The sequence below is a fragment of the Borostomias antarcticus genome (assembly GCF_949987555.1).
Source record: "Borostomias antarcticus genome assembly, chromosome: 14".
Taxonomy (NCBI): domain Eukaryota; kingdom Metazoa; phylum Chordata; class Actinopteri; order Stomiiformes; family Stomiidae; genus Borostomias; species Borostomias antarcticus.
In genome coordinates this window covers 11780681-11795259 of record NC_140247.1, presented here as the reverse complement: position 1 = coordinate 11795259, position 14579 = coordinate 11780681, and the positions used below count along the sequence as shown (strand labels likewise).

Genomic DNA, 14579 nt, shown 5'->3' with positions numbered 1-14579 from the left:
GGTTAAGGTTATGGTTTGACCAGTTTCTGCGTTTATGGGAACTACAGACACTACCAAGTTACAACATTCCCAATTTGTTTTCAGTTTATTCTCTCCTTTTCAATCAGAGCATTTGTTGTAGCAGTTACTTGCCACCTTTTCCATGATGGTACCCTGGCCTATAAGGTGTGCTCAGGAGGGTAGAGGTTCCAGACCAGTAGCTCAGGAGGTAGAGCGAGTCATCCAAATCCAATGATCGTAGGGTCGGCGGTTCGAATCCCGGCTCCTCCTGACGACATGTCGAGGTGTACTTGGGCAAGACACTGAACCCCAAATTGCATGGCAGCTGCCACCACTGGTGTGTGAATGAGAGGCCTTCATTGTAAAGAGCTTCAGATAAAAGCGCCACATAAGTACAGTCCATTTACCATTTATTCATAGGAGTGTTGGGCTGGGTGGTTTAAGGGAGGTTTGTCCTGTGACTAAAGGATCTTGGAAGAACCATCTGAAGAAAAAAAAAACTCCAGGCAGAAAATGCCTTTTTCATGCCCTTTTATTTGGTAAAAGCCTGCCATTTATTTGGTCAGTTCCAGTGGGAGAAAATACTGTTATAACATAATAGCATAATAGGTAGTTGAAAACTTAAAACATTATAGAACTCTCAGCGTTTACTCTATAAGGCATGCAACATATGCATAGGGCTGGAATGGCATTTACAGTACTACTGATGTGCTGTCAGTGAGTTTATGCTTCATTTTCATTCCTAGAGAGAGAGAGAGAGAGAGAGAGAGGACAAAGGGATGGAGAGAGGACAACACGGACAGCATCAAATTGACACGTATGAAGACGTTAAGCAGTCTGCCGTAAAACAATCGGGGATAAAACAAAGTGAAAAGACACGTCGAAATAGCAGCATCACACAGAAACAGATACACAGACGGGGAGAAGAATGGAAATGTTTACCACTCTCCACAAACAAATAAAATACTTCCTGGACGCCATCACTGCACTCTACAGTATAAAGAAAAAGAACTGCATATATATTGTTTAAATATCTCGGGTACATAAGACGTTCATAAACAAATAACAAAGTAAAACTTCCTAATTTCTCACTCAATAATGCCCTCCGTCTGCCGTCGATGGTAAGAACAGTCATCTCTTTGCCCAAGTCCTCAATTATACCACAGAATATATGTCATTTCTATATAAACGCATTCTGTCCATTATCATTTCCCCGTCATGATCACCCGGACAGTCTGTCTGATTTAGGGGTAGGCAGGGGGAGGGCGTGCAGCGGCTTCGCCGCTACACGATTGGCTGGCCGCAGCAGCGGTTCCCGGCTGTGATTGGCCGAGAAGTCGCTGCATCTCATTGGCCTCGGAGTCGGGGCTCTCTTCTTCAGAGCTGGGGGGGACGTAGAGACCCAGGACCTGCTGAACCTTCACCGGTCGCTCCTGGGGGAGGGAGAGAGGAGAGGGAGGGGGAGGGAGAGAGGGAAAGAGAGAGAGAGAAGATTGTTGAGAGGGGTCAGGGAAGAATTTTTACAGCTCACTTATCTGGCCCCTGGGTGATACTGTTTTTTTTCTTCCCTCTGGAATATGTAGAGGTGGGTCATATGCCCACCTCCCTTGTTCTCTGTAAAGCGCATTGTGTTGCCTCTGGGTATGAAATGCGCTATACAAATAAAGCTTTGATTGATTGATTGATTGATTGAGAGGATGATGACCATTTATTTCTTACAGTCTATGGTTTAGGCAAGGTTACAATATAATGATTTTCCCCTACATTAAATGTTATGGAGATAATAACATTACTAATACGGTATATCAGCCCTGTGATGTTCATGCAGGACTCCCACCTTGCAGTTGGCCAGCTGTAGGTAGATGGCCTCAGCCCCACACAGCACAGTCTCCAGGTCCAACTTCATAGTCAGTTCATTGATGTGCTAAAAATATAAAAACATAACCAGTCCTTAATATTGCAAACATAGACACATACAAACATTCTCCATCCCCCTGATCCGGAAAAAAAAACTCTTCAACACCAACCTTCAAGATAGTGTTGAAGTCATGGTCTGATCCTATCAACTCCCCCCTTTGGGATTCCAGAATGGAACAGGCCATCAGCAGATGGAAGTTTTCACACGGTAGACGAGTCCACAGGACCTGAGACGGGGGGTGGGGTTTATCAGGTAAATCTGTAGCTAGTATTAAGCCTGCCTGTCCTGAGTGTGCAGACAGGTTCTAGTGTATATTCATATTCATACAGTATGTGATGTGTGTGCTCACCTCCCACAGGGACAGAATATCCTCGAAGGAGAACTCTCTCTTGAACCAGATTAGTAACCAACGGAAACAGAAGCACAGAGAGCCACTGTCCTGCGAGTCTGAGATGGAGAGTGAGACAGAGAGAGAGAGAGAGACAGAGAGAGAGGAGAGAGAGAGGAGAGAGAGAGAGAGAGAGAGAGATGCTTTGATGAGCTGCTCATTGGTCGGTGATGATCATTGGTGATGATCATTGGTTGCTTACAGTGAAAGAATGGTCTAATGTTTGATAATTCCCAGTGAGTGTGTGTGTGTGTGTGTGTGTGTGTGTGTGTGTGTGTGTGTGTGTGTTTCTCACCCAGGTAGTCACAGAGCTCCGGGTCCAGGGCCTGCAGAAGCACACTGAGCTGGAGCAGCTGCTTCTTCATGGCCTCCTGGGACTCCTCAAAGTTCTGGTGCTGGAGACACCGGGAGGAGGAGCCATTCAAATCAACCACAACATAACACACAATAGATACATATATAGTAATAACACCACTACTGACCCCCAGCGGCACGTAGCTCTGGAGGTAGAGCAGCCAGCTGGGGGATCGTAAGGTTCCTGGTTCGATCCCAGCTCCTGGCATTGTGCCAAAGCGTCCTTGAGCAAGACACTGAACCCCAAAATCGTTCACGTGCGGCACAATATGAAAAACATGCAGAAGAACAGATGCGCTGTCGGTGACTGAGCAATGGAACTTGATCCCCGGGCGCCATGAATGATGGCTGCCCACTACTCCCAATGAGCAGGTTAGCACCTTGCATGGCAGCTACCGCCATTGGTGTGTGAATGTGTGTGTGAATGGGTGAATGAGAGGCCATTGTAAAGCGCTTTGAGTGCCGCTAAGGTGGAAAAGCGCTATATAAGTGCAGTCCATTTACCATTTAAATGCAGGGAACAATTTCCACCGGCGACCGCTGAAGACGTGTGTGTGTGTGTGTGTAGCGGCAATAAAGACCCTCGAGGTCCAGATTATAGCCTGAATAACTCCATGCTCTGTACCTGGCCATGTGAGCTAGGTAAAACAGACCACCAACACCAGTTTCTGTGGAATGTGGAATGACCCTGAAGGGTCAAGATATCGATGGCCAATAAATGGCCTCCTCCTGCAACTCGAGTAATTTGCATAAATGGGAGGTGGGCGGGGCATTCCCCAGCCTACGCTGCTATGGTCATGTAGTGTTATAGATACAGCGTGTGATGTGGAGCAGCACTGTAGTGAGATTCTCACCAGCAGCTCCATGAAGCCGGTCAGACACCAGAAGGACTCCACCTCGTTCTGAGTGACGAACAGGAGGGGGGCCAGGAGGTCACTCATGCCCTGGACATAACCTGGAACACACACACACACACACATACAGGCCAGGGAGGGAGAGACGGAGGGAGGGAGAGGGGGAGGGAGGGAAAGAAAGAAACATTTGAAATCACTTCGCTGCATTCAGACAGTGTGTGGAATTCAAATGCTGGAAGAAATACATTCCAAGTATCAGTTGAAATACAGTTTGTCCACTAGGGACAAGGGAATGAAAACGCTGACTGAGCAACGAGAATGTTGTCTACAGACGAGGCCTACCCAGGTCAAAGTTGTACATGCAGTAGGTCATCAGCACGTCGTGGAGGAGGGTCAGACCGGGGTTGTCGTTTCCAGAGAAGAAGGCGTTTTGTCTGTCTGTCCTATTCACGTCCCTCTCTGTGACAGGAAACAACACAGGAAACCACCACTCAATCAACCGGCCAAGCAGGAGCAGCAACCAATCAGACGCATAAAGGTGTTTGATTGACATCCGCTCTGACCTATCAGGCTGCGGTAACCCCTGAGAAGGGAGTTCCTCATCTCCTGCTCCTCGCTGACTGACTTCCACTGCACCTTCATCCTGAAGTACTCATCCCTGGAAGAGGGCGGGCAGAGATTTAGGATGATATAGACAGAGACAACTAACGTTTTAGACAGAGACAGAGACAACTAACGTTTTAGTCCTCAGAATGTCTTCCCTCTCCTTGGCAGTGCTGTTCCAGGGATAGAATCCCAGCAGAAACTTCCATATATCTTTCCTCAGGAATGGCGCGATTCCCTAAGAGGGGGGGGGGGGTTATTGTATAGAATTAAACATCTGGCAGAAATCGGAATGATCAAACAATATCTACGTGAGAAGACCCGCTGTCGCCCGAAGGCGCGCCATTCCGTAACCCGCACCACACTATTGTCGTGACCAGTTCTTTCAGTTGGGTAGCTTATAATCGGTCATATTGTCCTGTAAATGCTGCTTTAAATATTTGCTAATGTGAATGAATGCCATTGAAATAGCCGAGTGCCTTTAATAGTTTATAGGGATGCATTAATCCGGCCATTCGAACGTTGGGTTCATATCAAATTGAAATTAATTCATTGTGAACGTTGGATAGCTTATAACCGGTACTTTAAATATTTGCTAATGTGAATGAATGCCATTGAAATAGCCGAAGCAATATTCATCGGAATGCCTTTAATCAAAGACGTTCAAATTGCTTGGCCATTCATTCATTGTGAACATCGTATAGCTATACTATAGCTAAACAATGTCATGCGTATAGCTTATAATCATGCGTTTTAAGAATTTAGGTGTCGATGTGCGGCCCTACCCCTCTGAAGACCAGCTCTTTGATTCGCTGTGGGTCCTGCACGCGTCCCTCAGCGTCCAGGAACTCCTCCCACTTGTCCAGGGGCTGACCTCTGGTGACCTGTGGCCTGGGGCCTAGCTCTGCCCCCTGGCGATGTAGAGGAAGAAAAGCATCTGCTTCATTCATCGACATCTCTGTGACGTCTCCCTGAACATCTGTATGCGAGGGCAATCTGTGTCAATATCATGTGTTTGCTCTAGTAGTAGTTCCTCCATAGTTCTGCATCCTACCCCCCCTCACCCTTACACAGGTGATGAGTTCAAATCCCGGCTCGTCGTCAGCAGCGGGGGGGCCGTTAGGGTCCTGGGGGGCGCGAGGGTGAAGGGCCGACTCCGGTGGCCGGAGGGCCCCCCGAAAGAAGTTGGTGACCTTGGAAAAGCCCCCGAATGTGGTAGCATAGGGGTCCTGGATGAACCTCTACAAACAGACAGGTAAAAAAAACATTTACAGACTCACACAACAACACAACACATATACGCTGAACTCCGCTCTCCAACTCCACTCTCCATCACATCAAAAAAGATCATCGCATCAAAAGAGATCATCACATCAAAAAATCTACCGAGACAAGATCTGCGCCTCCGTCGTCAAAGAGCTGAAGCTCGTCGAAGGACTGGGAGAGGGCGCCCGAGTCGTGAGGATAGGCGAGAAACAATCGCCCATCCACCGGTGATCTGGAATCAGACAGAGAAACGTTACGTTACAGTCATTTAGCAGACACTTTTATCCACAGCGACTTTGTTAATGAAATTCAACTATCACCAATGTGTTACTTCCAAGTTGTTTCTTATTGTTTTCCTACAGACCTCTGTGAACCTTCCTTTTCATCCGTTCCCAGAGAATCCCTCTGTTTAGATAGAACATTTGGTCTGTGACATCACTGCCCTTTACCCTTTGTCTGAGTGCCCGTCACCTCCCTCTATACAAAGTTATAAAAGAGACCGCACGACAGTCCCAGTACTCTTGACTTGGATACACTTCCTGTTTCGAGTCCGAATTTGCAAATCGTAACAGAATAAAACTATTGTCTTTTGTTTGAAACCATCTTGAATCGACCACATCGCGTGTTCTTTGAAATCTACCTTAAACCAAGTATATAAATACTTTCAGAACTTGCAATGATTGCATTTAACTTAGGTAGCCAATGTTCTACTACTCGCCAGAACTCAAAAGTGCATCTCCTGTCTAAACAAGTGACTAAGAAGAGCAAAATCTAGTGCTAAAGCCAAAGTGCAAGAGAAAAAAGATATAAAAACAATAGGTGCTTAAGATAGATAGATAGATGGATAGATACTTTATTGATCCCGCCATTGGGAAATTTGGAAAGGGAGACATTTTAAGAGGGAGGATCCTGGGTCATTAGTTGAATGAATCAGAGAGCAGAGAACAGACATGTGAGCTTGGGGTGGTGGTGGGGGGGGGGGGTTGTTTACAAAAGCTGCTGAAAAGACAGAAAAAGGCTGTCTACTGCTCTGGACCAGCCCTGGGAGTCGGTAGCACTCACGGGGCAAGGATGATGTAACGCTGCAGGGCTCGGAGCAGCTCCCTGGTGCCCCCCCTGTGGAAGTGCAGGGCCGGGAGCGGGTAGCCCCCTCTGCTCGTCAGCACCAGGAAGTTACGGCCCAGGGAGAAACGGGCCCTGCGCATAGAGTAGAGCTCTGACAGGGGCAGGGAGAATGACCACTGGCCTGGGTGGGGACAAGCGAGGGACACTATGGATCAGTTTCAAATGCATTTCTATTCAGATTCATGTCCGTGTCAGGTTCGACGGTGCGAACGATGCGGTTTCGGAGGGGGGCTCTACTCTACCTGTCTCTTTTACAGGGACGTGCTCTCGGTCTCTCTTCACTGTGCTGATGACGGCCCAGTCCGGCTCATACCCCGGGTCAAAGTTGGTGACCTCCTCCCCGCCCTCACCATCCTAATAGGTGGAGAGGATATGAGGGGCGATAAGGTTAGAGTTGTAAAGGAGTCTTCAATACATTACAGTCATTTAGCAGACACATTTATCCAAAGTGACTTACAATAATTGCATTTAACGTAGGAAGTCAGTGTACTACTACTATCTCCTGTCTAAACAAGTGACTAAGAGCATAATTTAGTGCTAAAGCCGAAGTGCAAGAGTAACTAAATGAAAATATAAAAGGTATTTAAGAGGGGGGGGGATCCTGGATACAGTTTACACAGTATTTTTATGTATTCTATGTTCCACTGTACTCATGACCTCCTACACAGTGGCCTATCACGCCATCCTATTGACTCACCTTCTTCGTGTAGAAGACAGCAGGAGCACTTTGACCCTGGTCTTCCAGCGGGCTCCATTCTAAAGCTGGCTCTCCTCCCTGAGACAAGAGTCATGTCATGTCATAGTTCTATTATTCAGCTTACAGGGCCAGAAGGTTGTTGGGATAAAATATAAGTACATTAAAGATTCATTGCACCATAGAAGACCAATGACTTCTAAAGCTGACCACGCATTGGGTATATGCGGTTATATCAGCTGCCCGGTCTCCACTTACCCGTTCCACAATCCGGATGAACCCTGGAATGGTGGTGTCATGGTTACTCCTCTTAGCGTTGGTGTGCAGGTACACCCCTTCCTTCTCAAACACCAGCTGAAGGGAGTTAATCAGAACAGAAATGGGAATTTTACATTGCGCTACACCGGCATACATATCTAACACACTCCAAGTCAAGGCAGCCAATTGAAATACTGCCTCTGAGTGCTGCTACAAAACACGATCAATCAATCAATCAAAGCTTTATTTGTATAGCGCATTTCATACCCAGAGGCAACACAATGCGCTTTACAGAGAACAAGGGAGGTGGGCATACGACCCACCCCTACATATTCCAGAGGGAAGCAAAAAAACAGTATCACCCGGGGGCCAGATAAGTGAGCTGTAAAAATTCTTCCCTGACCCCTCTCAACAAGGTGATCGAGCAAGCTCCTGGAGTACACACTCTGAAGTCTTTAACTTTGTCTACATGTTTATTCTGTCTCAGATCTCAGATTAACTAGGCTATAACAGCTCAAATGTATTTTAGCCAGTTATTGTTCCCTACGAATTAATTGATATTGTACGAAACTGAAATCAACCCCAAAAAATCCCACTTGACTTTGCCACTGAAACGATACTGTACCGTCAGATCATAACTGCATTTTGTTAGTCCTTATGGGTAAATAAACCACCAGCTCAGGAATGCACCAGAATACAGAATTAAGCTTTTGAGCCTTGGACCCTCCTTGAAGGTTTAGGAACTTAGGTCCTCCTAGTTTAAAAAAATAAATAAATTTGGGGCACAAATAAGATGCAAGTAGGCTATACTGTAAATCATAAAAATAATGGAAACTGAACATTGTTTTGCTTAGAATTTCCATTTGTTGTTTTTGTAGTTCCACCTTTTCCAATCCCACCACCTCTCCCCACACCCCTGGCTGTAGTCCATTTCCAGTTAAACGTGATTTCCAACATGGCTGGTAGAATGTGACTGACTGAATACATAACTATTGTGGGAACTGGGGGAACTGAATCTACTCAGTACCAAGTGAGTAAGATGTTATCCTAAAAATATGTTGAAAGTATGACTCACTCTCACTCATGACACCTGCCTCTGCAATAAGCATCCAGAAATCCAGAAAGCCCCGACTGCACATGGGATTCGCACGGTTGGCTTAAGGTTATAGCGGCTACTAGACAATGGGCTAGACCCCTAACGTTATCTACGACACAACTAACTGGCTAATTAGCCATCTAGCTAACGTTAACTGCGTCAAATCAGAGGACTTTGACAGTCAGTCAGGTGACAATATGTTAGTCACACGTACTGTAAAGACCTGCAGCTCTTTCGCAACAGCGTTTTCAACCTTATGGGTATCCATATATCAAAGATCTTGCTCAAAATTCGAAAAAATATCATGATCTTTGGCTTACCTTATGACTCTCTACCTTCGTCTCCATTCTCCGTCTTATTTTTCCAAAACAAATGTTACGTCAGACTTCCGCCTTACGTCGGTCAAGTATATCAGCCAATCCGGGAGCAGCCAGCCAGAAACCTCCTCGACGTACACGTGCACGAAAACGAGGCGAGTACGAGCACGCCCGCTTTGCCCAATCACGTGTGAAACGTGCCCCTCACAGAAACGTTCTAAACAGCTACAGCGGAGTCTATGGGAGAGAGAAGTCTTGGCAGAAGAAGGATCAGACAAAGGAGAAATGTAACCAAGTTTAAATTAAAAAGACACCCGCAAACCCGGAAGGAAGGAATTGAATGTGTAAGTTCCTTTCTATTACTGGGGAGTTCATTTATGCGAGCGTCTCTCTGGTCCTGCACAGCTGAAAATGGAGGTGAAATGTGGGAACGCTGGGAGGAGGGTGCACTGTTCTCTGCACGCACACAGCTAGCTAGCCAGTAAACAAACAAACAAACAAACACGCTCAAAATACAGTAAGCAAGCATGCAAAAAAGGTACTAATTGTTAATTTCAAACAAGGTCTATTTGGTAGAATGATTGGCAGGAATACTATTGCAAAACAAACGGGGCAAGTCGACAGCGTCACACAAGGCTGTGGCAGTTGTTGTGCTAACGAGTTCGCGAGGTGGGGGTGTAACGTTAACCCTAGTGAGAGAAGCTGGACTGCGACAGTAAGGACCTAGCAAAGCTCCTGTTCACACTAGGTCACAGTGCAATCGTTTCTTAATTTTCAACCATGCTCAGTATTGTAGTGTAATACCCTGGTATTTAGAATATATTCGGAATGTGTTATTTTCATTGCGAAATTTGCTGGCGATACTGATTAACGTTTGTTGTTTCATGTGAGCATCTGGATTTCTTGTCTGTAACTGTAGAATATATTATTATTATCCACATTCCAATGCATGCAAATCCAAGATCGAGTCGCTGTGGACCACATTTGTAATAATTTGTGGAATGGGAAAGTTTTATCCAAGAGGCAGTAAAATCATTCTACCTGAGGTTTACCCATAGTCTCTCTCATACCTACCGAGTCATAATCACACAAGATCATCATGAGATGTCCTTTTTACTTACCGTAGTCTAACCTCCCATGCTGTCAGTGTGACCTACCGTAGTACTCTAACTTCATATGCTGTCAGTGTTACCTACAGTAGTCTAACTTCATATGCTGTGAGTGTTACCGAGTAGTCTAACTTCCCATGATGTCAGTGTTACCTTAGTTCTTCTTAGAATTCAATCAGCACAGTTAAGCCATTAGTGAGCGCTGAGGGCTACAGTAGCTAGTCAAACCCAGAACATGCAGCATACACAGAAGACCCTGCCGTTTCAGAATGACATGGAATTATTTTATAGACCGCTGTACCATCCATGTGATGTTTGAATGAGTTGAGAACAATCCCTATTGCAAACATACCAATGTGAAAGGTGCAATGGTTTATATGTGACTGTCCTCAGCTTCTGAACTTCTCCTGTTCTTTCCTACAGGTTCACCAGCAAGTTCTGTCTCTCCTCCACCTCTCCGCTGGCTGTCTGACGCACTAAGGCACGGCATACACCATATCACCAGACCACCATATCACCAGACCACCATATCACCAGACCACCATATCACCAGACCACCATATCACCAGACCACCTCTTCACCATATCACCAGACCACCATATCACCAGACCACCTTCTCACCATATCACCAGACCACCTTTTTCACCATATCACCAGACCGACCACCTTTTGCCCCCCCCCCCCCCAACTGAATATAATTTTTTCTTAGCTTTACAAGCAAACCAGCAAGAGAGAACATATTGTGCCAACCAGCAAGAGAGAAGATCGGGCAGAGTGAGAGAGGATATACATATTTGAGATACAAGCCCCACAGAGTAGTACATGCCACCAAAGCCGTTTTCAAAGTCATACTAGCATCTCATCAGACTATAAATTTGATCTACTGACATATTACAGCGATCTCTACATCTCTTGATAATCTAGTCCCGATAAAGAGCGCGTCCCACAGAGCTTTCGACCGTCCCGCTCTTCCATCATGGCGTCCATCACCCAGTCGACCGACCTGGACATCCCCGACAATCACAAGGAGAGCTGGCTGGCGCTTCTCGCCGCGGCCGAAGCCTACTGCCAAAAATCCGGCTGCGACCTGGCCATCCTCACGGCCTGCAAGAAGTTCCGGCCGTCCGCGGCGGAGGGAGACGGGGGGAGGAAGAGCGGCGGCGGCGGCGCTTTGCCCGCGGGAGGCCGGAAGTGGGATTTCGTCTACCACGTGTGGGGTCAGGGGGCGTTGGCCGAGTCCTCGCGGCGCTACGTGGATGACATCGCGGTGCTGCACTCCACGTCGATGCTGACGGCGCAGAGGCACACGCGCCTGACCGTGGGAGAGGGCGGAGCCAAGCTAGTGGTCGACATGCCCATCGACACCGCGTCCAGGATGGTGAGTTGAGCCTAGGGATGTAACGAGAACCGGTATGATGATAAACCGCGATAAAATTCAATCCAATTTATCGCGGTAAAATTATCATTAAAACCGTGTTTGATTTCCGCACTTTTAAAAACTCACTTTAAATACCATCTAGCATCAGTCAAAGTTAGCAGCAGACTCCGAGACGCATTATTTGGAGGGGGGGGGGGGGTGTGGAGTGCATATTTTATTTGTGGTTTCCAATATAAAACTTGGGGAAAAGATTTCAGTATGTATCAGTAGTTTTTGAACATTTTCAGCACATTTTATAATACCGCGATAATACCGATAACCGTGATCATTTTGGTCACATAATCATGATGTGAATTTTTCACTGTTACATCGCTAGTTGAGCCGTCAATCGGTCGTTTTCGCGTGCCGTCATGTACAGTAGGACTGTAATGTCTGTGATGTTGAACGCAAGCTTCTTTCTAATATTTTCTCACAGAGCTTAACCGGAGAGGGAGGGGCCGGAACCGTCAGCCCCAACAACAGACTTTATTCGCAGAGCTACCCGTCAATCTACAGCCCGGGCACCGTCATTGGCCAAGCTGCCGGCCAGAACGGGAACGTCGAGCGTGAGCAGGAGAGGAACGTCCTCGAGGAGGTGGAGCGAGGGAGAGAGAGACACAGCATCGGGGACTTGGAGGAGGAGTGCGAGGATGAAGAGGAGGAGGAAGACATGGACGAAAGGAGACGCAATCTGAACGAAACGGCTGGTGAATACTGAGCTCTGGCGGTCTTCCCTCTCTGGCGGTCTTCCCTCTCTGGCGGTCTTCCCTCTCTGTCACGCATGACTGTGCACGAGGACTCAGCTCTGTCGTCTCCCGCTCTGTTGCAGGTGTGTTCTCCATGGACGAGGACTCGCTGTCCCGCGACTGTGAACCGTTCTTCGAGTCCGACGGAGAGGAGGAGAGCACCGATGGTGAGCGAGAGAGAGACCGGTGGCGTGTGTGCGTGTGCATGCGTGTGTGCGTGCGTGTGTGTGTGTTTGCGTGTGTGTGCGTGCATGTTTTCTGTTGGGCTCCTCCATGTATCACGATTTTCCTTCAGCTCTTTGATCTATCGGTCGTGTAAAGGGAAATATTGAGTGTACTAAGCAGAGACACGGATGAACTAAGCAACTAAGAACTCAGAACTGAACACTAAGCAGCTGCACTTCTGCTCTTCTCCTACTTGCTTATAAAGTCTCCGAAAACATCTTCTTCCAGGCGCTCTCAGAGCTAAGATAAGGTATATGGCAGGATAACACTCCAGGTGGTAAAGAGAATGGCCATCTGTGCTGAGTTTATGGTCCTTATGTTTACTCAACTGGTGTCAATGGGTTTGAGTTTGATAATTGACATTCCACTGATGTTGATCATGTGTTTTCCTGAAATCCCTCCTCAAATTCCCATTTCATGACTTTGAAATGATGTTTTGGCCTGTCAGCTTCTGTGTCCGGCTGGAGCGCCAGTATCTGGTCCGAGTTTTAAATATAAAGTTGTGCTGAAGTTATTTGTGCTCTTGGCGGCAACCTTTGTGTCTTCTTCCAGAGAACCGGAACTGTGTGTTGCAACTGTGTTTGGAAATGAAGAAACATGTTTTTTGAACTTTGGATCGAACCCCTGCAAATCGTTAAATCCTCATTTCTATTTTGATAAATGGATCAAAATGATCTATAACAGTCGATGGGTGTTACATCTCTTCCCCCCTCCCCCCAGGCTCCCTGAGCGAAGACGCCCCCCCTCCGCTCCGGAGCATGGCCGTGGGTCAGCCGTCGTATGCGTCCCGCCACCCCCACCAGAACCCCATGGCCCTGGCCCGCTCCTTGCCTGTCTCGGTGCCCGTCTGGGGCTACAGAGGGAGCCGGGGCGCCCAGGGAGGCGGCAACAGCGGGGAACGGGTGAGTCAAAACAAACTAACGTCAAAATTTCAATCACTTTTTGTTTTTCTGGGTCAAGTACCATTCACACGCGCTGGGGATTTTGTCCCGCGGCGTAGCGGAGCCGTTCAATAAGCGCGGCGACGCACAAGACGCGGACACGCGCGAGCAGAACACGGCAACCTCACAAACGTCTCACACATCTCACAGTTCAGTTGAATTGCTGCTTGCGGTACTCATGCGCGTTGTACTTTACACGCGTGCGTGTATTACTCACACGCACGCGCGTACGCCGCGGTACCGAAATTGGTACCGAGTACCGTGGAAATTTACTGGTACCGGTAACGACTACTGAATTTCTGGTACCGTGACAATCCTACTCGGGAGTCACTCGGTTGGCTGTCTCACGCCGTTAACCGCGCCGCCCTCTTGTCTGTGTGTTTCAGGCGGGCTGCGCCGACCTGGATCACATCGCCGCCAGCATGAAGGCCCTGCTGACCCCCGGGGCCACCGACGGGACGGAGATGTTCGGGGCCCTGCCCCGGCCCCGGCTCAACACGGGGGACTTCTCCCTCAAACAGTGAGGGACTGAGAAAGAGAGAGAGAGTGTGTGTGGGGGGCAGAGAGAGAGAGAAAGTAGGAGAGTGTGTGGGGGCAGAGAGAGAGAGAGAGACGTTCACTGTGTGGATGAGAGAGTAGAGAACAGTTTGGCTGGCGAATGTGCTGTATATCCTACTTACATCGGAGACGTACCCTTGTTTATTTACCATTAACCCAACATAACAGCGCACGCTGTTTGAGGACTAACTGACATAGAGCAAGGCTGTTATACACAGTTTTCGACATTGTCAACACAGCACACCCTTACCCATTTTAAACACTACACATAACATGGAAACACTACACGCAGCTCGGCATCGAATGTGCTCAGTCACTCACTCTACTGACCAGCAAGGACACTTAACACACGTTCTGACTCAGAGTTGATAGATTAGTACCTCATGGAGTGAAACATTTGGGGGCTGGGAGATTGGGAAGTGCTGAAGATTGACGCTGTCCCAAATGTGATTGATGGGGCACACATGCCTCTAGGAAACCCGCCTATGTGTACTTCTACCTTGCCAATGAATGACTGATAGAATGATTGTATATCGATACTATCTCAGTTACAGTGATATTATGATACTACGCTCCAAATATCTTCTTGAATGACTGAAGTGAGCAAATGAGTGCGAGAGGTGGAGAGGTTCGAGTTGAACAGGGATGCTTGCATCTCAAACATTTCAAAAGCAGATAAACAAAGTTACTTTTATGTTTCAAATAAAGG

The 14579-nt window shown here is 47.4% G+C and overlaps 2 protein-coding genes across 2 annotated transcripts; one reads left to right on the top strand and one right to left on the bottom strand.

Annotated features, from left to right (window-relative positions):
• Positions 1 to 535: 535 nt before the first annotated feature.
• On the bottom strand, positions 536 to 8924 carry tbc1d17 (TBC1 domain family, member 17). The gene is made up of 17 exons (XM_084448994.1): positions 8877 to 8924; positions 7461 to 7556; positions 7206 to 7283; positions 6751 to 6862; positions 6446 to 6629; positions 5504 to 5615; positions 5188 to 5358; positions 4903 to 5028; positions 4252 to 4355; positions 4078 to 4172; positions 3857 to 3973; positions 3515 to 3615; positions 2602 to 2701; positions 2268 to 2365; positions 2028 to 2144; positions 1838 to 1924; positions 536 to 1433 (listed from the first exon to the last, which is right to left on the bottom strand). The coding sequence occupies exons 1-17, from the start codon at positions 8901 to 8903 to the stop codon at positions 1245 to 1247; spliced, it is 1914 nt and encodes a 637-aa protein (XP_084305120.1). The 5' UTR covers positions 8904 to 8924; the 3' UTR covers positions 536 to 1244.
• A 152-nt stretch (positions 8925 to 9076) lies between these two features.
• On the top strand, positions 9077 to 14579 carry akt1s1 (AKT1 substrate 1 (proline-rich)). Its single transcript, XM_084449010.1, has 6 exons — positions 9077 to 9217; positions 10406 to 11361; positions 11837 to 12107; positions 12230 to 12313; positions 13092 to 13273; positions 13699 to 14579. Exons 2-6 carry the CDS (start codon positions 10960 to 10962, stop codon positions 13834 to 13836), a joined length of 1077 nt encoding a protein of 358 aa, XP_084305136.1. The 5' UTR covers positions 9077 to 9217; positions 10406 to 10959; the 3' UTR covers positions 13837 to 14579.

Excerpts from the sequence above, each read along its gene's own strand:
- tbc1d17 (XM_084448994.1), bottom strand. The coding sequence starts at position 8,903 with ATGGAGACGAAGGTAGAGAGTCATAAG. Across the intron at positions 5,616-6,445 it reads CGTTACATCATCCTTGCCCC|ATCACCGGTGGATGGGCGAT; the intron begins GTGAGTGCTACC and ends GTCTGATTCCAG. Across the intron at positions 2,702-3,514 it reads CCGGCTTCATGGAGCTGCTG|CACCAGAACTTTGAGGAGTC; the intron begins GTGAGAATCTCA and ends CGGTGTCTCCAG.
- akt1s1 (XM_084449010.1), top strand. The coding sequence starts at position 10,960 with ATGGCGTCCATCACCCAGTCGACCGACCTGGACATCCCCGACAATCAC. Across the intron at positions 12,314-13,091 it reads AGAGGAGGAGAGCACCGATG|GCTCCCTGAGCGAAGACGCC; the intron begins GTGAGCGAGAGA and ends CCCTCCCCCCAG. Across the intron at positions 13,274-13,698 it reads GCGGCAACAGCGGGGAACGG|GCGGGCTGCGCCGACCTGGA; the intron begins GTGAGTCAAAAC and ends TGTGTGTTTCAG.